This window comes from Odontesthes bonariensis, chromosome 23 (genome assembly GCF_027942865.1).
Source record: "Odontesthes bonariensis isolate fOdoBon6 chromosome 23, fOdoBon6.hap1, whole genome shotgun sequence".
In the NCBI taxonomy this organism is placed as follows: Eukaryota; Metazoa; Chordata; class Actinopteri; order Atheriniformes; family Atherinopsidae; genus Odontesthes; species Odontesthes bonariensis.
This window is the reverse complement of record NC_134528.1, coordinates 16,595,116-16,616,702: the sequence shown is the minus strand read 5'-3', so window position 1 is coordinate 16,616,702 and position 21,587 is coordinate 16,595,116. Positions and strand designations below refer to the sequence as shown.

Here is a 21,587-nt window from a genome sequence, read left to right as displayed (position 1 = left end):
ATCAACAAAAACTATTTAATTTAGTCTAACATTCTGCTCATCCTTCATCAATTATTCAGCCTTACACAAAGTAAATGTTGAACAGACACCGCCCCCTGGTGGTTTCACGTGAAAACAACAATCACCGGGTCCAACTCGCACATCACCTAAAACAATAACGCAGGCTCTCCTTACTTTAGAAGATGGATCAGTTCCAGTTCTGTCAGCTGGTTCACTGGCAGGCCTCGTTACCGTTACTAGGTCCACCTGTGCTTTTCCTGTTAGTCCTGTTCATAAGGATTTGGCTCCAAAGTGTAAGAAGACTCCAGCCTGGACTCCTAAAACATACAAGTCTAAACACTGGTGGGTGCACAGCCGTGTTACCCTTATGGTGAACAACAACAACAACAATTCCAAAGACATATTCTGTATATGCACTGAAGCAGGAAGCATTTTCACTGCAGACCCTTGTTGTAGCAGGAGAGGAAAAGGTGTTACAAATAACTTAAATGATGCCTCTCTTCTAATCACAGCAAGCGCAGCCTTAAAATGGCGTTTTATTATTTAAACCTGTTATTTTCCTCTTATGACAAAATGTCTCCAGGGAAAAAAAAAAAAAAAGTGCCAGACATTTTGTTGGAAGACTGATGTTTTAATAAAAATCCTCTGGTGAAGTTTAGAAGATCTGAACACATCATTTTGTATTTCCTTTTATTTCAAAGGGAATGCTGAGTCTGACTAACTCCCTCCCATACACGCCTCTACATATAATACATATCTTATTTATCACAGACAAGATGCATATTGCAACAACTGAATACATGACTGCAGAGGCTTTCCTAATTCAGACATCACGGGCAGTTTTATAGGCAACATAACATTACAAGTTTCACTATAAAGGCAGTTTATGCAGCAGTTACACTCTCACTGTCTCACACACACACCCACACGCACCGAAACACATGCATACATAATACTTCTAAAGTTGTGCATTTACCCAAAAGACACCCAAACAGACTTACAAAAAAATAAAAATGATAACAAAACAAAACAAACAGAACTGATTTGGTCCCAAGCAACCAGAGGGCTGCCATCGCTGGCACAGAGGCAATTATTTATGAGAACTAGAAAGTATACAGTACCACACTTCCAGGTTTCAAAGATTTTCATTAAAACCGTTATCCATAAAGCTAATTAGTAGTTCTTTTTCTTTCTTTCTTAAAAAAACAACAACTTCTCTCTTGAAATTAAAGTAAAAAGATAAAAGGGGGAATATGTTTCTGCAGTCATTTCAACCAAAGAGTCAGACGTCTGTGTCTAGATCTTGGTCTGAGATCATCAAACGACCACAATTTTCAGGGATCGTGTTCTGAACTTTTGAATCGTTTTGCCATCTTCAAAGAGTGACATTTTTACTGGGCAATTTTCTCCTCTGCACCTGGAGCCGGCCCTTTCCATTAAATGTAAAAGATGCCCTCGGTTAAAAACCACAAACTCACACACATTACAGGTATATTACATATTTATAATGTGAAGGTAACTATCAGTCCATACTTTTTTTTTTTTTTTTTTTTTTTTCTTAAACCATATTTCACCAAAAAAAGATTAACAATTGCACATAATTGGTGGCTAAAATAGTTCCGTTACAAGGTAACATAAAAAAAACAAACTGTTTTTAAAAATAGATCAACATTTGAACAAAATTGTACAGTTGCTTTGCTGCAAGCCTTTACAAAATGACATGGTTTTGGTGTTTGTTTTTAATGAAATAAAACGTATAAGAAAAGCTGCTGAGAAGGATAAAAAACAAAAAAAAACAAAAAACATTATCTGTGTACAAAATGACGTGTTTTTAAAACAAACCCTTGCTCTTCTTCAGATTCTTCTGTTTCCAGTTTGGCAAGGCGTTGAACTCAACCCGACTCATCTCAAGAAGTGTCTACAAAACAATCAAATAAAACGGCAGAAATTACTCACTATACGAGGTTTCTATACGGCTTGGCTGGAGATGGTCAACGAGTGCAATAATGCTTTACTCAAAGGTCTCACGCAGTCATTTAGCGTCTAGAATATCTAAATCTGCATCATACATCTGCTCGAATAGGCCGTGATCTATGTTCTACATGCTTCCATTGTCAGTCATTATAACTCTTGCTTGAATATCATTATGAAATGTCCCTTTTGAATTCTGTTCAAGCTCATCTTGAGAGGTCAGGTTGTGCGTCTACCTTGAAGTCCTGGTCAGACAGGTAGTCCTCCAGGCGTAGAGGGTCCACTCCCTCTGGCAGAGGCTTCCTGGTCAGCTCCTCGATGGAGTACTGCTGCTTACTGAGCTTGGACAGCACCTCCTTCACCAGGACCACTTTGCTCTTGGAATTCTCAGCCTGAAGCACAAGGAAATGACATTAGTTAAATACGTGCAAAATTCTACAGGTTTAAGCTGCTTAGTTAGATAATGTGGATTCTTTCAGTATGAAAAACCATTAAGAAGAAAGGTCAGCCACCATTGAAGTAATACTGGGGTCCATCTCCCAGTAGGGGAAGATGCTGGTGAACGTCAGGGGCTCACACCCCGCTAGGACCAGGTAAGCCTGAGGGGGGCGCCGAGGATTCTTCTCTGTAAATAAGAGCACCACACAGATAAGTTAAGAATTAAAAGTTAAATATCATTTCAGATTTAAATACCATCAAATAATATGAATTGAAGTTATTAAAGGGACGACTAGTCTCCATAAGTTAAAGATGGTGTCAAGTCAAAAATACTGCAACTCAACAGTGGCTCCAGAGAGCCTTCAAACTATGTTAACACTGCCAACTACCTACGCTTTGAGGAAAAAAGATGGCTTACACCCCACGGCTGAAGAAAAACAATTAGCGAATAAGATTGGATTGTTTTTTTTTCTGCAGCCCCTCCTCATATTGGATAACAACACAAAAGATCCTGTTTCATGAACAGCAGTTCTCTTTCATTGCTTTCATAATTTTGTTCTCTTCTTCATTTAGTAATTTAACAAATTCTATCAATGTGAAAGTGGATAAATTGATGCCAAAAAACAATAAACACTTCAGTCCCTGTGTGCGAACCTTTGCAGTACTGCAGCACAGTCTCCATGGCGCACTTTCTCTCGCTGTCCCAGCGCATCTTTGCGGATCCGGTGCGCTGAGTGTCTTCGGGCTGCCAGCCCTGCCACAGATACACCTCCATGCGGTTGTCAAGCATAAACAACGCTGAAAGGGAATGAGAAAACCAAAAGATGACCTACTTTTGTCAAATACATGTGATTTGGACTAAGGGTGACACAGTGCTCGTTGGTGCAAAAGTACATATGTCTGTCGGGAAGATTACACAAAAAGTACTGAGCTGAATTTTATGAAACTTGGCAAGGTTACACACGAGTAAAGGAAGAACCCGTAACATATTTCCTTAGATTTGGATTGCTTTATTTACAAAGGCAAAGTAGAGGATTAGTAAAATACATCCCGCACTTTAGTACATTACCGGAGTTCATTTCTACCCATAACAAATAACTCTGCCCAATGATTTATTATTTATTTAATGACTAATAACTGTTTTAATTCACTGTGCAGCAACAATTCTTTCCTATTTTGCAATTAATAAAGTAGTATTCAATTCAATTTAATTCAAGGGTTTGTGTTTGATTAGGAGTTTCAACTTTATTTGTTTAAAAAAACAAAAAAAAAAAACAAAAAAAAGAATTTAGCTACTTTTAGAGTGTTTGCACTGTTTTAAAACATGTATGTACAAATCTCTGTTTGGGTTTGGTTGGTTTCAGTGTTACCTGGTTGTTGTGCGGAGTAGAGGTTGTCTTGCAAGAAAGGCATCGCCACGACTCCCTCCGTCACCCTGGCGGGATACAGCTGCTCCTCCCCCCCAAACATCCCAGAGCTGGCGCTCAGTCGGAACAGCCGAGGCGTGTAGTTGTACTTTCCTGGATCTGCAAATAACACACATACGCACGCTAATTGATGATCCCTCTCTCTTCTGACCGCTAAGTCACTAAGTGGCTTTAAGTAGCTTGACATGCCGTACCTTGCAGCATGCAGTCATAAGCCTTCTTGTCCTGTGGGCCTAAAGCCTTGACGAACTCCGCCGGTTCAGATCCCTCCTCCACCTCCTCCACTTTCACCCTGCTGGTGCTGCTCAGTCCTAACTCAGTGGGGCACCTTGAAAACGCAGAAAGCCATCAGTCGACCGCGGCAGCCACATGGTTGTTAATCGCTCACACATTTATCCACATGCACGTCTCTGTCTTACCTCTGGGTCAGTTTGTCCACTGCTCTTTTGGCCACCAGCTTAGAGCCAACATGTGCTTTGCATCCGTGCCACAAGTAGAGATGGCTCTTCTGAGCGTTAAGGAGCGCCAAGCAGGCACGAGAGCGCAGACTGGCACGCTGGCAGTTCACCTCCACCAGGGAGGCTTCCACCTCAGCCTCACCACGGACACAAAACAACCTCCAAGTACCTGAAGACAGGCAGAAGAAACATACACGGTATGGAGTATGCTCTTTTAGACTGTTAACTCAATAATGGAATATACTTAGCACACGTTCGATGTTTGGGTAGCGATGACTCTGAAGCAGTATTTTACAGTAAATCAAAGCCTCCACAGCACTTGTACCTGTATTGTTGGCACTGTCTTCTCTACTGCCCTTATGGATGGTCAAACCTCCCTGGAAGAGCTGCAGGAAGCACGGGGGCTCTTTCCCTTGACTCACCAACACCTGCACAGCAAATCAGACACAAACAGATGGAGAAGGACACATTTATATGAGCAAATACCCGAACACACCACAGGCATTGACAGTTCTCTAAAACTTGACATTTCTAATTAGTCTGTGACGAACCAATACCCACTTGTGAGCCCCGATGGCTGCCAAGCTCCACCGTCATTAGAGCAGAGGTTCCTTTCTCACTGACGCTGGAGTGACGGCCCTGCCAGAAAAAACAGGCGGTCCTCTCTCGCCCAGGACCTCCAGCGCTCAGCTCCCCGGGTTTCTGCCGCTTCCCCACTGACACATCAGATAAAGAACCACATTAAACCAAGAAGAAAAAAAATAAAAAAATCAGGGCTTCTGCTTTCACTTTTTCACAGACTTCACCTTAAAATCCATCCACATCTTACCATCAACAGTTAAACTGACTTATTGTCACATAGCTCACCAAGTGTGGTGATAGAGTACTTCCAGCGAATGATGTAGGCGTCCCCCTCGTGCAGTTGGCCCAAGCTTTCCTCAGGCAGTTCCTCCTCTCCGTGCTCTCTGATGTGCCAGGCTTCTACAGCCACTGTGTCCAGCGCTGCCTGTCTTCCATCCTCTGTTCTCACCAGGCCGTGACCCCGCTGGACATCAACCCCCTCCAGAACGCTCTTCACCGGCTCTGGTTCGTTGTCCAGTAGGGCTTTGGCATCACATGGCTGCAGCTCCAAATCGAGAGGGGAGCGTGGCATGGAGTGGTCTGGGCTCTGAGCAAACAAAAGAAGGCTTTCTGTTAGTTTGGAATTTGTTACTTCACACAGTATTTAAAGGTACAATGGAAAGGGTTTTTTTAGACAATTAAAAGTTGTTTCAGACTTATCTTGAAATGAGAAAATGTTAAAAAAAAATTTCCTTAATCATATAAATGGGTATCCAGACCCTTCACTTAGTACCTAGGTGGGTAAATCTGGAAGTAATAATAGCCTCAAGTTTTCTTGGGAATTATACAATCTCTGGACATCATTTTTTGGAAGTTTCTCCCATACGTCTTTGCAGAACCTTTCAAACTCAGCCCGGCTGGATGGGAACCAGGATCTCTTTCATATTGACCATTGACTTATCTGACCAAGGCCAGAGTGCGACTGCGCAGTCAGATATAGAAACTCAGCTCCAAACATCTTTCATTTCACAGTGACAGAGGCTGCTGTCCTTTTATCTTCTTGCCCAGATCTGTGCCTTGAAACAACCCTGTCTCATAGCTCTACAGGCAATATTCTCAACCTCAAAGATTTGTTTTTCATTGACACGTACCATCAACTGTGAGACCTTATATGGACAGGCATATGGTATCCTAATTATGTCCAATGAATTAAATAGGGAACAGGTGCACTCCGGTTAAGTCGCTTTAGAATTGCCAGGATGACGGAGTGTTATAATAAAAGGTTAACCAAGAACTAACAGTGACGACAAATACTCTAAACAGATACATAGCAGCTGCCACCGGTGATTCGTTTAATATAGAGACACTTAGTTTAATCTCATCAACCTTGACTTCCTCAGCTTGAGCTGCTTCCTCTTTCTTCCTCTCGGCCCAGTCCAGGAACTTCTCCCTGAACAGAGACGTCTCATTGTGCTCCGACAGCCTGCCAAACAGCGCCCAGCTGGGACGCCCATCGCCCTGCCTGCATGTCACACAGATATCATACACTCACACACACAAAAAATGACTCATCTTTTCAGCTGTACTGCCATAATAAATCCAGTAGGGGGCTACAGCAACACAAGAGAGGATCTAACGAATATGTATGACCACTTTCTGTGCATTCATGCTCACTTTACATGAGTGGAAAAGCAGAAAACTCAAATTACACATGGCAAATTGTGTGCCACTGCATTCCTTCAACAAATGTGTGAACTGCTATGGCATAATACTCACTGAGGCACATCATTGTTTGTGCAGGACGCATCTAATGGGTTGACTCTGCAGTTGCTGTAGTCGTAGCTGCCACTGTAGAGCTGTTTGCCCAGTTTGACAGCTACTTTTCTGTCACCCAAGGGCACGTCTTTCCCATGCCATACGTACACCTCACTGCCAAAGTCAAACACTATGACCTAGCGTACGTAATTGGCAGCAGGAGGAAGGAAAAGAGAGGATTGAGAAAGTTTAGGTTGTTACAGCTACTACAACAGGAACAACAATGGAAACTATTTGAAATTTGTCCCGCACATTTTGCACAGCTCCTGAAGCGTTCCTGATGGAAAATGGATCAAAAGTGTCTTCCATGCTCCATACTTATAGCAACCTCTGAGACATATGAGTGACCTTACCTCTTTGGAGTTGAGCAAAGTAACACTTGGGATAGAGGCCCAGGCATCGTCATGAGGCACCAGTTTGTCTCCCTGCAGTCTGTACACTCCGTTCGAGTCCAACACCCCACTCTCATACAGCTCATCCTCGTCTGGCTCCCCTGCTCCTGTAACACACATACAGGCGCACACATAGTACTTTCATCGGTATGTGTAGAATAACAGGGAGATCAGTTCACCTGTGTTAGACAGGACCAATGCAGCTGGGTTCTTGTTAACAGGGCAGAACACCTTTCTGTATCATTTCGTATTAGAGGAATGAAGGTTTGTGGCTAAACTGTCAACCTCTGTGTGGAAGAAATCTACATTTGTACCTCTGTATTTGGTCTTTCCTCCCAGCAGGCTCCAGAACTCTTTGGCCCATCTGCTCTCGGCGTTGATACCCTCCTCCAGCAGAGTTACCTGCAGGGCCTTACAGCCGAGGTCCCTCTTGGCCTGAACAAATGATGCCATCTCCGATGCCTGGTGTAAAACACATTACATTTGTGACAACTGTAAGGAAGTGGAAAGTTTGCAAAAGTTGAAAAAAAGAAGCTTTAGAGTGCTCTTTGCGAGATGAATCTAGTAAAATATAGGCCTCCATCACAGATGACAGAGCCTGCTATCATTTTCAGGCCTGTCAAATGACTGGCAAATCTCACAGGATGCAGTTTCAACTGCTGAGCTGTTTATCCATAATGAAGGTCATCCAATAGGTTTCCATATACGGTAATTCAGCTGTTGTTGTTGCGACTCACACAAAGTTATCAGAACAGGCTAAAGTGTCTATGTGTTCTTTCCAGTGAGTTCAACAATAGACAACCACAAGTATGAGGCTCTGTGTGTGGGAACAGCACTACCTTAGCTTTCTCTATGACGTTGGCAAACTCTCCGCTCCACATAAAGCAGTGTTTTGGTGTTATGAGAAGGAAGCAGTCGCCACTGTTTAGGGAGTTACATGTGGGCTCCACCAAACGCACCTGGACATGCCTCCGACCTGCAGACAACAACAGCTTTCACTGCATATTACTGCAACATTAATACAACTAAATCCTCTTTTTGTGGCTTGTTCATTTTATATTCTAAGGAAATTGCACAGGAAATACACTTTCGATATTCAGCTGTCTTCTAAGCCCTCTTTGTTGTAAAGTTGTGGCAGCTCAACATTTATCACTTCTGTATTTAACAAACACAGCAAATCATCCTATGTTTTCTGACCTTTGATGCGTATCAGCATGAGCTTATTGAAAGGCACCGCACTGTTGTTGGTCACAACATCCGTGGACTTCACACTGCGCAGGTTAACCTTGCGAAAGTTCTCCTTGCTGGCAAGGCCCGCCAAGGCCACGTCGGCCAGGTTGGAATGCTTTGCCACTGAGTGGGTGAGAAAACAGGAAGACCGGGAACACAATTGTTAATATTTACCCTCTAAATGTTGAAATGATACTGGGATTAACCCATTGACGCCGGATGTTGCGTAGCGCAACATTGTGCCTAACGCCGGTTGTTGCGTTGCGCAACATGGTCCCTAACGCCGGTTGTTGCGTAGCGCAACATTGTTCATTTATCATTATTTTCAAGGCGCATGTAATGCACAATGATTGGTATTTGTTTGGAGAGGATGAGGACGAGGACGAGGAATTTTTTGGCTTTCAAGTAGACTGGCAGTCCGCTGGATTTCGCCCCCGACGTCAACAAAAGTTTACTCGTACACCGGGGCTGAAGGTGCCAATATCTGAAGATGCAAGTCCTTTAGATGTGTTCTCGCATATTTTCACTGATGAAGTTTGGGATATGTTGGTGACACAGACAAACTTATATGCGGATCAGGCGCGCGGCCACACACCACCCAACTCGAAGTGGAGCCCCGTGTCAAAGCAGGAGATGAAATCTTTCATCGGTATCTGCCTAACTTTTGGAATAATCAAACTACTAACTCGCCGGGATTACTGGAGGCAGAGCAAGTGGCTGTATCAGACAAATGTCGCCCGAGTGATGGCACGAGATCGTTTTGACATGATCTGGAGGTAATTATTTATTCTTGCGCTTCATTCTGACGACTTCTCATTCTTATTTGAGTGGCGTTGCCCTTATGTAAAAAAAAAAAGAGAGAGCCCGGTGCGAATTACTGCAGTATAACTATGATGTTTTAGAAGTCGTGTCACTGAAGTATACAGTATAACTGCACAATGCAAGATATATTGCAGTTTCTTTTTATCATTCATTATTATTGCTGATATTATAATTTTGCAATGACGTCTCTATCATGGCCAGAAATGTAGCTGAAGTGGTGCCTACATTTACTACTAATACTAATAATAATAATGATGATAATAATAGTAATGATGATTAGTTATAGTATAGTAATAGTAGTATAATAAATAGCAGCATTGGGTATTATCCTGAATCATGTGTGTGTCTGTGTGTGTGTTTGTGTGTGTATTGACTCATCTTTTTCATTTTTTTTTAATGAAAATGTGTTGGTGTTAATGCTGAATGAACATGACGGAATAAAAGCAGAGAATTTAACCTTTAAAATGCAACTTATTTCATGTCTTTATGTGTTTCAGAGGCTGAGACTATTGAATTGTTCTTAAGTGTTTTCAATTAATTGTTTTTAGTTAAAAAAAACCTCAGGCATTGGGGACCTTTTCTAAAAACTGGCTTAGGCATTGAGCAGCTTTTTTTGCAGGTGCTTTAGGCGCCAATGGGTTAACCAGCTGATTTCTATTCCTTAATCTGCTATCAATAGATGAAGTGAAGCGAACAAACCCCTACAAGCGACTATAAGAGGACACTTTCTAATAACCAACTCCATGTGAGCTCTACAAGGCAAGCATATATGCAGCTGTGGTGCCCACTTTCTCTTGTGTGAACGGAAAAGATCTTAGAGATCAGTTTGGAGTGAGGAACATCCACAAAGAGGAACTGAATGTAGAAAATATTTAAGCTAAAAGCAGAAGAAACCAATGACCAGCGCAGCTGCTAACACATTCGGGAAATCTTCAGTACTTAAATAAAATTGAATGTCATTCAGTTTCAAATGACTTTAAATGTGTTTACTTTGAAAACTACCATAATCTATTGTGTGAACTATAATCTAAAGTTTTTTTTCTTCTTCATCTTTTGGTGCGATGTTTAGGCAGTGTGACGCTTGTGTAGAAACTTTATTTACTGCACGTAAGTAACTGTCTTACTTCTCTCCACTTGGATCCTCTTGGTCTCCACTGAGGCCACATTAAGCCTCTGTTCAGTGTAGACCTGCCGGATGTCGTTACGGGCGGCCAGAGCCCGAAGAGGGTTCCTGGAGCCTTGATTCCTTCTGGCCGGTCGCACCGCTCGCTTGTGTTCCGCCACAGCTGACGTGAGTCTAAAGAGAGAATCTTTATTCACTTTCTTTTTAACAAAACACTTAAGACAGCAGTGTTGCAAAATGCTTACAAACTGCAAAATTCTGTTAGTAGGACGCAAAACAATTTCATGAGAAAAGTGACAAAAATTTGGGGTAATTATGGACTAACTTTGGTGTATCAGGTTGGATCTGGCTGAGGTCTTCCTCAGTCAAAACTACACTGGTGTCCAGGAGCGTCGTGGGCGAGACCGATTTGTAGAAGTTGCCGAACGTCTCCTCGTCATCCAGCGTCATCACTTCTTTCTCCATCTCTGCAGTCACCTCGATGGTGGATGTCTTGCTTTTGCTCACGCCTGACACCGCCACCATGACATGAGGACACAGACAGGATAAAACGGGAGCGTTACACGGAACATTTCTCTTCCAACTGAGGCTTTTTTTGCTGTATTTTGCTCTCAGTGAGCTGACCAAAGACGAGGTCACGGTAAGATAGAAGATAGAACAGGCTGTGAATGGGCTATAAATGTGAAAATATATAAAAAAATGTTTTACACAGACAACAAAAGAAAACGTACACAAAAGAGGATTGTACCTTTACTGTGGAGCTTGTCTAAGAAGGACTCCAGCTTGTCCAGACGTTTATCGCCCTCCACTTTGACATCGCTTCTGGTGGAGATTTCTATCCAGAAAAACGAGCATATATTTAGCTGGTGGCGGCTTGGCGTTTGCTTGAGAAAAATATGCTATTACGCTAAAGGAGCTATTGAAAAGGGCTAAAAGGACATGTAAGACTGTAAATGTAATTTCTACTGGAATCAAAAGGAGATTTGAGGCACAGAGATAGAAGACTTGAGTTCAGCTACTACATTTCACAGCTGCTGTACTCACAGATACGTCACATTAATTAATACCTTCGTGCGGTTTCACAGGAGTGGCGTGAGACTTTTTGAGAGAGGTGCTGGGTGACTCTTCCTTTCCTGCATCTGACACGAGACCTGATCGAGCACCACAAGTGGAAAGAAAAAAAATCTTCACAACGAGCTTACTTGGGCCAGCTGGAGCAGAATCAGAAAAACTACTACCACTTCACCTCTCTTTTTCATTCGTCCAGCCACAGTGAACTGGACCGAGTCGTTGGCAGCTCCTTTGCCTCTGCACTTCCACTGCTCCTCCTTCTCCTTGAGGATCTTCATCCTCTCTGCGAGCGACATCTTGGGCTCCAGATCAACGTTGGACTTCTGTTGGATTCAAATACAATCTGCCTCAAAGTGGTTGCATTTCTTTTCTTTCTAAACAAGTGTAAAAATGTGGGCAACGCATGCAGTTTTCAACTCGTTTCACTCGGGAACAGACGGTTACAAACGACACAGAGAAGAAATGACGAATGAGTAAAATGAAAAAAAAAGAAAAAGTTGCGTGACGCTGATGTGTTCCGGTGAGGGTTAAGGATAAAAGAGCACGCTTATAGCATGCAGGTATAAGAAGTCCCAAGACTTCCTAATTTACCCCGGAGAGGCTTGGTTTTGTTCATTTCATTAAATACAAACAAAAAGAATGTCGAGTCCTTAAACCATAACAGCAAAGCCCTTTTTTATACATCACTGGCATCCATGGCTCATTATTTAGCAGCGCTTCCCTTGTGTGATTTACTCTTGCGGCCATCTTTCACCCAAACCCAACTATAAAAAATGTACTAATGGTTCTTTACTGCCCCCCATGTCCCACTGGAGCTGTGTTACAGTAAATAATGATATTCACCTCCTATACATTTGAAGCATTTTATGTCCCCGCATGGAATTTTACCACCGCTTCATCTTTCTTTGCAAATAATGAGCAATTCAGAGAGTATAACTCACCTTGAGTGGTACACCTAGTCTAGCCCTGCAAGACCAGACCTATTTACATTCTATAATTGCACAAGTCGAAGTAATTCCAAGATTGAAAAATGTTTGCTGCACAAGACAATTGTAAAACTGCCAAAAAAGCCGAAGGAGGTCGTGTTTTACCTTTATTTGTGTGTTTTTTTGCTGTAAATTCATGTGGCAGTTGTAATGCGTTATTCAACATCTTTTCAGGAGAGCGACTGTATAACAATATGTGCTGCGTGGAATTTCTATTAAAGGCAATAAAATAACTTTTTTCTTTTGTGTTTTTTTTTAAAGAGGGGATTCCCTACACCAAAAAGCTTGGTTGAATTTACAGAGGACTTTTTCGTGCGGATGAATGATGATCTGTGTAATCCGCTGGCCGTCGTCATCTTCACGCAGTGTAAAGTCAATTTAAACATTTACAGATGTCAGCAGCTTTAAAGAGAAAAAGATGTTTGGCTGAAACAGTGCCGAGCAGCAATGTGGCATGAGAAATTTGAAAAAAAAAAAAAAGAAAAAAAAAGAAAAAAAAAAAAAGAAAAGAAAAGTTGTCCATACTCAAGTTTTTTTCCAGCATTACCCTGATGTCAACAAACTATGTAGTGGAACAATTTAAGAAAAATGTGTAAATGCAATTATGTGACGAATGTAGCGATTCAAATGTAATCTTCTCCACAGATTTATCTTCAGGTCAGTATCGGTTGTCTGCCAAGTGCTCAGAAGGATAAGCTGTAAGAGGCATAAACAATGTATGCAGAGTGAGTGCAGTTAAAGCTCCAGGACTCCTTCTTTAAAAGTTTTATTTCCCCAAATAAAAAGATTTCTAAATGATGACCAGGAATATGTAAAGCCAGAACCTGACGGCAGCTAATGCATTTGATTTTGTGGTTTTGCCAACTCATCAAATCAATACTAATTACAGCAGACAAGTTTTGCCGGCAGTTATTTTTTAACCTTGTCCAGTCACCGTTTCCTACAGCCAACAAAAACTTTCAAACCTAAAGTTTCACGTATATTTTTTTGTCCTTTCATGGTAAACATGTTGCCTTTGTGGTCAAATACTAGCCTGTATCGACAGCAAAGTTCAAAGAATTGTATTCAATCAGCCTCGCACTCACACACACACACACACACACACACACACACACTCACTCTTGCAGCAGCGCAAACAAAGCTGCCATCTTACGAGCAGGCCTGTAAGATGGGATTCAGCCCCTCACTCAAAAGCACTTCAGCTGCACAACGCTGATCAACCCGTTCAATCTACTGAGCCATAGCCACCCATAAACAAGAGATGAGCATCAAATACGCTTTCTGGTTTGTTTGTTGTTGCTGACATGGGTAAGGAAATGAGTTTGGACGACTACGTAACTTTTGCACGGAAGGACTCGATAAAAAAGAATGCTAAAAAAGACCTATCTGGCTTCTTTTTATTTTATAATACAGTCTCCTGCGACCATGATGAAACAGAAACTCCAGTATTTGTCTTAGTACACGGTCTTGTAGTACTCTCATATACTAATATGCTGCCATATCCCCTCCAGCTAGAATCCAGTCTCTGGAGTCAATCAGAGAGGGGAAATACCTTGGCCTGACAGGACCCCAGAGAGGGGAGGGGAGGAAAAGGCCCCAAACCACCACAGGAAACCATTTTTTCCCAACCCTGCTGTACTGTACAGTGTAAGCAGCTCCTCAGCTGAACCACTGACACAGATATCAACCACCTGTGAAGCAGCAAAACACATTCCTGGGGCCAAACCAGCTCTGGTTTCTCAGTGGGAAACAGAAGGGGGTGAGAGGTTTTCAAGGACACATGCTGAGGAATAAGAGCGGCATTTTAAGTTATCAAGTCTGTGCAAAATAGGCACATGCAATAAACATGTGCACACACTCACCTGAAGGAATGGGGAAAGGTTGACAGGCAGGTGTCAAAGTCAAAGAAAGAGGGAAGAGTCTGCAGGTGTATGCAGAAGCTGTAGGAAGGCAGGGGACAGTAGGGACTGAGAGAGGGGTAAACAAAGAAGGGAATACAAGGAGAAGAGAAAAGGGGAAAATGAGAATTAGAAGTAGAAAATGGGGAAGAAGCAGGGTAGCATTCGACTCAAGAAGTTGGGAATTACTGTGGTGAGACCTAAGATGGAAGCCTAAAGGATCCATGGGTCATTTACTGAGCATAAAGTAAGCGGGGTGGGAATGTTTACAACAGTGCATGGTTACAAATTGCAACGTGTATGCATAAATCTTTCATATTTAATTATAAGCACATCAAGCTAGCTTATAGATTTAGTTGGATTTAACTAAAAATGCATTTCTCCATTGGTAAACTTGATCTGGGGGGGGATTCCGGGGGGATTCATTAAAGCCTCCCAAGATAATGCTATGATTAAGTCTGTCTTGGTCCAACCCATTTGCAATGATTTAGAGATAATGCACCAAACTTTAGTTGGAAATATGCTTTTCACTTTGGGGAAACTAACAAACTAAGACCAGTGTTTCCAGCTAATACTTAATACGCTTCAGTCCCTGTGTGGGAGCTGCAGTTTGAGTGTTTTTTTTTTTTAATTTGGAGACCCAGCTAGGCTTTGTTGAGTCATCACTGGAATATGAAACCCAGACATTCAGCAGTCTTGGAGACTTGAAAGAAAATTCTTAATTTCGAATGCTTTTCAATCAGTGTATGGACTTTCTGAAGGACATTTAGAAATGGTGACTTAATGTTATCCCAGAACTACTTTTACGCTCACAAAGCAGCTGTTTTTTTCATTTCTAAAGGGGGAAAAAGCTGCCATCCGTCAACACGGCTTATGATTAACAGTCATTCCTCAGGACACAGCAGGCCTCCTTTAAATCAAATTTACAACAAGGCATCACTTTACAACACCATGGTGTGCAGAAAAGCTTAGCAGTCCTAACAGGAAACATCTGGATCGTGATCTGTACCATACATGTTACATCCACTGCTCTTTCTTTCACGTTTCAAACAAAAAAGGACAAACATCTGACCCAACTGTGCAAACTTTGGATGAAAGAAAACGCCAAAACATGAAAAACAATGGCTTTTAGAGAGACCAGAAAGGAAACAAAACGGGTCATATGTGCAGACACAGTATAAATACCAGAAATTTGGGCGAGCCATGCATTATCCGCATCATCTGCATCAGTAACACGTGTTTTCCAAATCTTTTACAGTAGCAACTACAGAAACCAGCAACTTCAAATTCAAAAGGCCATAAGCTCAGACAGAAGAAAAGAAAAAAAAAAAAATCAGTTTGGACCATGTTCGTGCGTGCCAGTGTTGAGGAGTCGGTTTTTGATAATAAGTCTCTATTGACTTTTGCTGATTTATTCTAATGCAAACAGGCCACACAAATATAAAATGACATCATGCTTCAGTATTTGAGTGGGGAACTAAAGAGCGGCTTTTTCCAGGCTTGAATTGGATCTCAGGTTAGCTCATCTTTGGATGAAATATGAACCAAAGCCAGAAATCCCCTGAAGAGGATCACTGAACTTGACAGGCATCAGGCATGAAGATGCCCTGCACAAATACACATGACATCACCTCAAGTGAATGTTTTTGGACTGTCCATGTGGAAATATTTTAGGGATGTCCATGTGGAAAAATTCTTTGATGAACACAACAGCTTGCTTATGGAGGGATTTATTTTTCTATCTTTGAGAACAGGAGAGAAAAGGGGAGTGCAAACACCAATAAACAAAGGAAGCATTATCTTGGAAGGCTTGCAGGTGTTTGGTCATGGCGTAGGATTTTATTTTTACAAAGGGGTAAGGGGTGTGTCTTTCATTCTCTTTGGGAGGCTAGCTGAGCCCTGGATCTCCACTCCCACATCACCTGCAACCCCAAGCCCTCCTAACCAAACCACACACCCTCTTGGCAGCAACTCACACAAATGAGCTGATTCAGCGGAGAGAGAAACGTGTCCAAAGCCAAGTCTTTCTTTGCTGAAAAGAAGCCGTAATATTTGGCTGTTTTTGCTCATTACTGCCAATTCTCAAAACCCCCCCTCAAAAAAAAACTGGTAACTCTCTACTTGATGTCGCTGTAAAAGCAATGCCGGCCAATAAAAAGTGTTAGGCAATAATAAATATGCACTCTGGGTTTGTCACATAACAGAAATGAGTACGAAATTATCGACAAACATTACCAACTGCATAGAATTTGACTTTTATATCGTGAAAAACTACGCAGTACTGCTTGGAAAAGCTACATAAAAAGATCATTGCAGGAGTGGGTGTCGTTGGTGACCCAACATGCACTGCATTATGACTGCAGTACGGTTAGTTAGTTAGTTTGATGCTAATAGGCTGTAGTTTAAAAAAAAAAAAACATGCAAAAATAATGAAAAATATTTAAGCAGCAGTACATAGTTCACAGTAGTTTCTAATTGTTCTCTAATATGTATACTGGGGTTTGGAGGAAAATCTTAGAAGAAAATTTACAGAAGTGTCATGTGTCACTGTTTAACTTTGGAGCAGAGAGAACACTCAGTGTTTGCTCCGTGCCAACAACTTACCTTTTTCTTCCAGGAGTTTTCAGAATCTTGCAGCTGGCTGAAGCGATCGGTGAGCGACGTCTGGATCACCTCTGATGATTTTGACTTCTTCGATCTATCCCTCTTCTCACCTTCCCCACTGAACTCTGCCAGTCTAAAAAACAAATAGATAGAATATAGAATGAATAAATTCATGGATGCGTGAATGAATGAATGAGTTTCGCAATATATTTAGAAAAACCTTCATAACCAAACCAAATTGCTTGAAAAAAAAATCTTCAAATTGTTTTGATTTTCATTGTGAACAGTTCTCCTGCATCCACAGACAGGCATGTGTTGGGAGACGTGGCTCCTCTGAATACTGTTCAACTCCATTGTGTTGCAGTTGATACAGTCTAATTGTCTTAAGTTAACCTTTACAACGTGGCGAGATCAGCCACCTCTGACCCACGTTTTTTTTGTCTGTACATCAATAAACAGTATCATTCCAAAAACCACTTGAGCGTATCAAGTAAATAAAAAAGATACATTTATTTTTTTAATACTTACTGAGATTCCAGTATTGATCGTATGAATACACTTAACTTGTCTGTAAGCTTTAGCTGTTCAGGAGAAGGTCACTTTTCTGTGACGTTTAAGCTTTATGATATTAGACATTTTTAACTTTTTCTTTTGTCTGCATTATGCCGACTTAGGCTTTGCTCTTTGAGCTCAATCAGTACCTGTATATTTGTGTACATCCTAACCTCTGTTTAAGTGATGAGCCCAGACTTCCTTCCAAACTGCTCTCCAGCTCATCAACGTCCTCAGACACGGAGGAGGTCTTCTCCAGGCTCTCATCAGGCGAGGGACTCCGCATCTCCTCAAAGCTCCCTCTGCTGCTGCCGCTGTTGCCATCCCTCTGCTCTCCGACCATGCTGAAACTCGCACCATCTGTGATGTCATCAGTTAATGACTCATCCTCTTTGTCACTTTCCCCGTTTACCTCTTCCTCCATCTCCTCCTCCTCCTCCTCCTCGTCTTCCTCCTCCTGCTCGTCCTCCTCCTCCTGCTCCTCCTCCTCCTCCTCCTCCCCGCTCTCAGGGTGGCTAAGGGTGACACTGCTTTGTCGGCTTGGCACCTGTTCAGGCATCGAGCCCTCGCTGTGGTCCGACTCCACGCTGGTAGAGCGGCTTTTCTTTAGGATCCCTTTGATGCCTTGAGGCCCTGAAGCTTGGTGCAGCAGGGAGTACGTGGACTGGCAAGAAGGACTAGGAGGGGGGGAGGCATCTCTGTTCTTACTGACTGGAGAAACTCTGTCTGAGAGGAGACTGGAAGGCTGACGGAGAGGAGGAGAGAAACCAGTCATTACATTCATCATATCTGGAAAACTCTTTTTAACTTTCAATACAACTTGAAGTGGGTTTTTGATCAATGCAAGTACCTCTTCAACAGAAACAGTTCCACTCTTAGTTTCAACATAAACAGTGTAAACCATTTCATATTGCATGCCTGTTACATTATAAAATACAACATTCACGACTGCCGTCTCTGCTTACAATGACCTACAGCTGTTAGCAAGAACTTTGTTTGTTTAATGAGCAGGATGATGGGTCTAAAAGTAAACACTTGCAACAACAACAAAATATCTCGGATGACATCATATGAAAATCCAAGCGTTAACAGGTCAAACAAAGAAAAACTAACATTATGCCAAGAAGGATTGAGAAGGATTTGTCATTTGTCAACAAAACTGAGACTAATTTGGGAAAAAAGTAAAACTTGATAATGGAGAACAAACTATCTGAAAGTACCCAACACTTTGAAGCAGTGAATATGAAGTTAGAATGGTATTACTTTCTTCTAAACACACTAGAAAAGGTACAAGCGTTGTGTGTGTTCAATGTTATCACTTAAAGCTGCAGCCTGCAGGATTTGTTGTTGTCATACGTAAAGTCCTACTTTTTGGCATTTTAAGAGTTTACATGATCTATCAGAACGCTTGAAGTTGAAAACGGTGACCTCCGTAGTCGCAAAATACAAGAAATGCTTATTTTTTAACCGAAAAATAAAAAGTTATTCAACTTCCTGTCCCGCCCCATCAAAACACATGAGAACTCGTGCACGTAGACGTGCACGCCAGATGCGCCTACACGACTCCTCATTCATCAACTCTCACCTGTCATTTGCGATCATGGAAGACACAGTAAGTAGACTAGCCCGTAATGAAGTTCAATAGTCCAGATAAATAAGCGTGGGGACGAGCCTACCTTGTATCGCGCGTGCACAATCGGTGATTGACAGGCAGCAGAGCCCAGCTCGTAACCTGATTGGTTACCTTTTACCGGTCCGGTCTGCAATTTTGTAAACAAACCTGCTGGCTTTGGAGGGACCTAGCGGGACATATAGGGGACCTAGAGAACTCATTTTTTTTTTTTTTTTTTTGTATTGGGGTATTTAATGTACTACTTTCAGAATCCCCGGACAGTTCCAGGCATTATGCTTGAAAAAGAGTTGCAGACTGCAGCTTTAAAAGAAACAACAGCAGCTGGAACAACACCAGGCACCTCGCTGATAGGCCAAAGGTTATGAGGGCGCGCTGATTTCAGAGGAGAAGCAGATTGTGAGGCCAAGCTGAGTGTGACGGAGCATAGTTAACCTGGTGGTCTGCTCTAATGATCACCAGAGTGTGTGAGGTGTGTGGGCATTGATGTGTGTGGAAAAGCATATGGTGATAATTTCATTATCTGTGGAGATTGGTTGAGGTTTTAGGCAAAGCTCTAACATTCTGTCCACACGAGGAAAAAGATACATGTGTGTGTGTGTGTGTGTGTGTATGTGTGTATCTATGTTACAACCCTATGTCAGTGACATGAATTATTATCTGCAAGTCGACTTCAAACGCAAAAAAATTAAACTAAACCAGACCGAAGAAAAACAAAGCCAAAGTTAGGTGAGTAAGACTTTTGGAATTGGCTTACATATGGTCTTTTTCAGTGCAACGGCAGAGGAGAAAAATATAATCCTTCCAAACATAGTCCACAGAGATGCCTTTTTATAGATGAGCCTGATGATTTACGACAACCAACTCTTATTTTTAAGATAGTTTCATAGTTTGTGTGCTGTAAAACACACCACTTTGCATATTAAGAGAAAGCTGACCTTCTTTTCCTCTGTAGTGGCAGAATAGGTACGCTCCTTCTTCAAGGAAGATTCTTCAGTGGACTCCATTACCTGCATTACCTTCCTGATGTCAGCTTTAGAGAGGCTGGAATGGACAATGATTGTGGAAACAGACACAATGACGAAGAAACAATTCAGCTGTTGCAAGAAATTAAATCCAGAATCTAGAAATGTCTTTCTTCTGCTAAGGATATATAAAGTAGTGGCTATGTGATGTCAGCAGAACTTGTATCAAGCTGTATCCTACACAGCTGCACAAAAATTTCACAGTATAGACTCAGTGTTGTGAGCACCATGCTGGATAGAAAAAAGTGCATCTGGATGTGTGAATGATTTTATCGGTCGAGGGTAAATGGGATCATCAGCAACTAGAGGCATTTGGGTCATGAATTTAGCCATGAATGTTGCTGAGAGGTATTTGTGTTTACAGATCTTGTGAGAGTGTGGTGCTGAGACACAATCAAAGTTATTTCCTCCTCACTAATTGGTCTGGAAAATACTAATTTAGCATCAAAATGTTCACAAGATAAGTGGCTGGTGTAAAGTGGGCCCGATATTTCCCTCAGACACTGTGGAACGAAAGAATAGATCAGAAGCTGTATTCATGTCTCTCAGTGGAATGAATAAGTGTGTTGCTTGTCTTATAAAGTGGAGGTTCAGTCAAGGAAAACCATGTGACACATATACAGGAAAAGACTGGCGTCAACCATCTCGCTAACATAGTCTCTGTTTCTAGTTTGTGCTGCCCACTATAACAATAGACATCCAACATAAAATGTATTAATGGAAAATGGAATGCATTTAAAAGAGCTTTTCTAGTCTCATCGACTACTTAAAGCACTTTAAAACACAAGCCACACTCACATGCTCAGCCATACAGCACTTCTATCTTTCCTTAACACACTGAAGGGCAATTAGGCTTTCAGCATCTTATCCAAGGACACTTTGACAGTGAAACTGGAGAAGAAGCACAAGCTCCTCATTATCTCATGTGATCTTGATTTTGAACTTTAGACGGTAAAGAATGCTCAGAAGAATTCTCTTTTGCTTTCTGCATGCTTCTCAATTTCTATACAGTGCCTTATGTATGCAAAACTGTTGTTTTTGTGGTAACACATTGTCTGCAATGCAACCAAAAGTTGCTGAAAAGTCCACCTGGAAATAGTGAAACACACTCAAATGACTCCTGATTTAATGAGAAACTGGTTACGGTTTACAAGTCTAATCATACTCCACGGAGAAAAGAAAGTGATCAGTCTGCAGTGGAGGGCTTAGTAAAGTCTCATTTTCACTACTGCAGTGACTTCAGTTTGCATTGCATTACCATGGCTACCATAAACCCCTGATTGTTTGTATGTTTATATGTGTGCATGCGTGTGTAAGAAGTGTATGCTACTATGGGCGAGCCCGGCAGGTTTATCTAGTTTATCTCAGCAGCTGTTTACTGCATGCAATATACTTCCAATTGGTCTGTAATTATCCATGTGCACTTTCAGCCTGATCGGTGTACGATGCATGAGTGTCAGCTAGTAACAAGGTGTATTAGTCTAACTGCTAGTTTTGTGCATATTAAAGCCAAACAGTTTAACTGTGGGCATGAAAAAAGAGTTTCAATATAAACTAATAAAACAGTGCAACCATGATGGCATG

The 21,587-nt window shown here is 41.8% G+C and overlaps 1 protein-coding gene across 2 annotated transcripts in view; it reads right to left on the bottom strand.

The window, feature by feature from the left end:
• Nucleotides 1–676: 676 nt before the first annotated feature.
• Nucleotides 677–21,587, bottom strand: part of svild (supervillin d) — a 46,633-nt gene continuing 25,722 nt past the window's right edge. For both annotated transcript variants that reach the window (XM_075457975.1, XM_075457976.1), the window contains exons 6-29: nt 19,917–20,022; nt 17,522–18,093; nt 16,797–16,929; nt 11,484–11,631; nt 11,305–11,388; nt 10,986–11,072; nt 10,563–10,746; nt 10,239–10,411; nt 8,260–8,415; nt 7,902–8,038; nt 7,377–7,524; nt 7,024–7,169; nt 6,632–6,807; nt 6,242–6,377; nt 5,162–5,462; nt 4,856–5,010; nt 4,620–4,722; nt 4,256–4,463; nt 4,031–4,164; nt 3,780–3,935; nt 3,064–3,207; nt 2,484–2,596; nt 2,208–2,363; nt 677–1,918 (exon numbers count right to left, since the gene is read on the bottom strand). In XM_075457975.1, the coding sequence (XP_075314090.1) occupies nt 1,832–1,918; nt 2,208–2,363; nt 2,484–2,596; nt 3,064–3,207; nt 3,780–3,935; nt 4,031–4,164; nt 4,256–4,463; nt 4,620–4,722; nt 4,856–5,010; nt 5,162–5,462; nt 6,242–6,377; nt 6,632–6,807; nt 7,024–7,169; nt 7,377–7,524; nt 7,902–8,038; nt 8,260–8,415; nt 10,239–10,411; nt 10,563–10,746; nt 10,986–11,072; nt 11,305–11,388; nt 11,484–11,631; nt 16,797–16,929; nt 17,522–18,093; nt 19,917–20,022 (3,943 nt within the window). In that variant the 3' untranslated portion in view covers nt 677–1,831. The remainder of the gene's footprint in view (nt 1,919–2,207; nt 2,364–2,483; nt 2,597–3,063; nt 3,208–3,779; nt 3,936–4,030; nt 4,165–4,255; nt 4,464–4,619; nt 4,723–4,855; nt 5,011–5,161; nt 5,463–6,241; nt 6,378–6,631; nt 6,808–7,023; nt 7,170–7,376; nt 7,525–7,901; nt 8,039–8,259; nt 8,416–10,238; nt 10,412–10,562; nt 10,747–10,985; nt 11,073–11,304; nt 11,389–11,483; nt 11,632–16,796; nt 16,930–17,521; nt 18,094–19,916; nt 20,023–21,587) is intronic.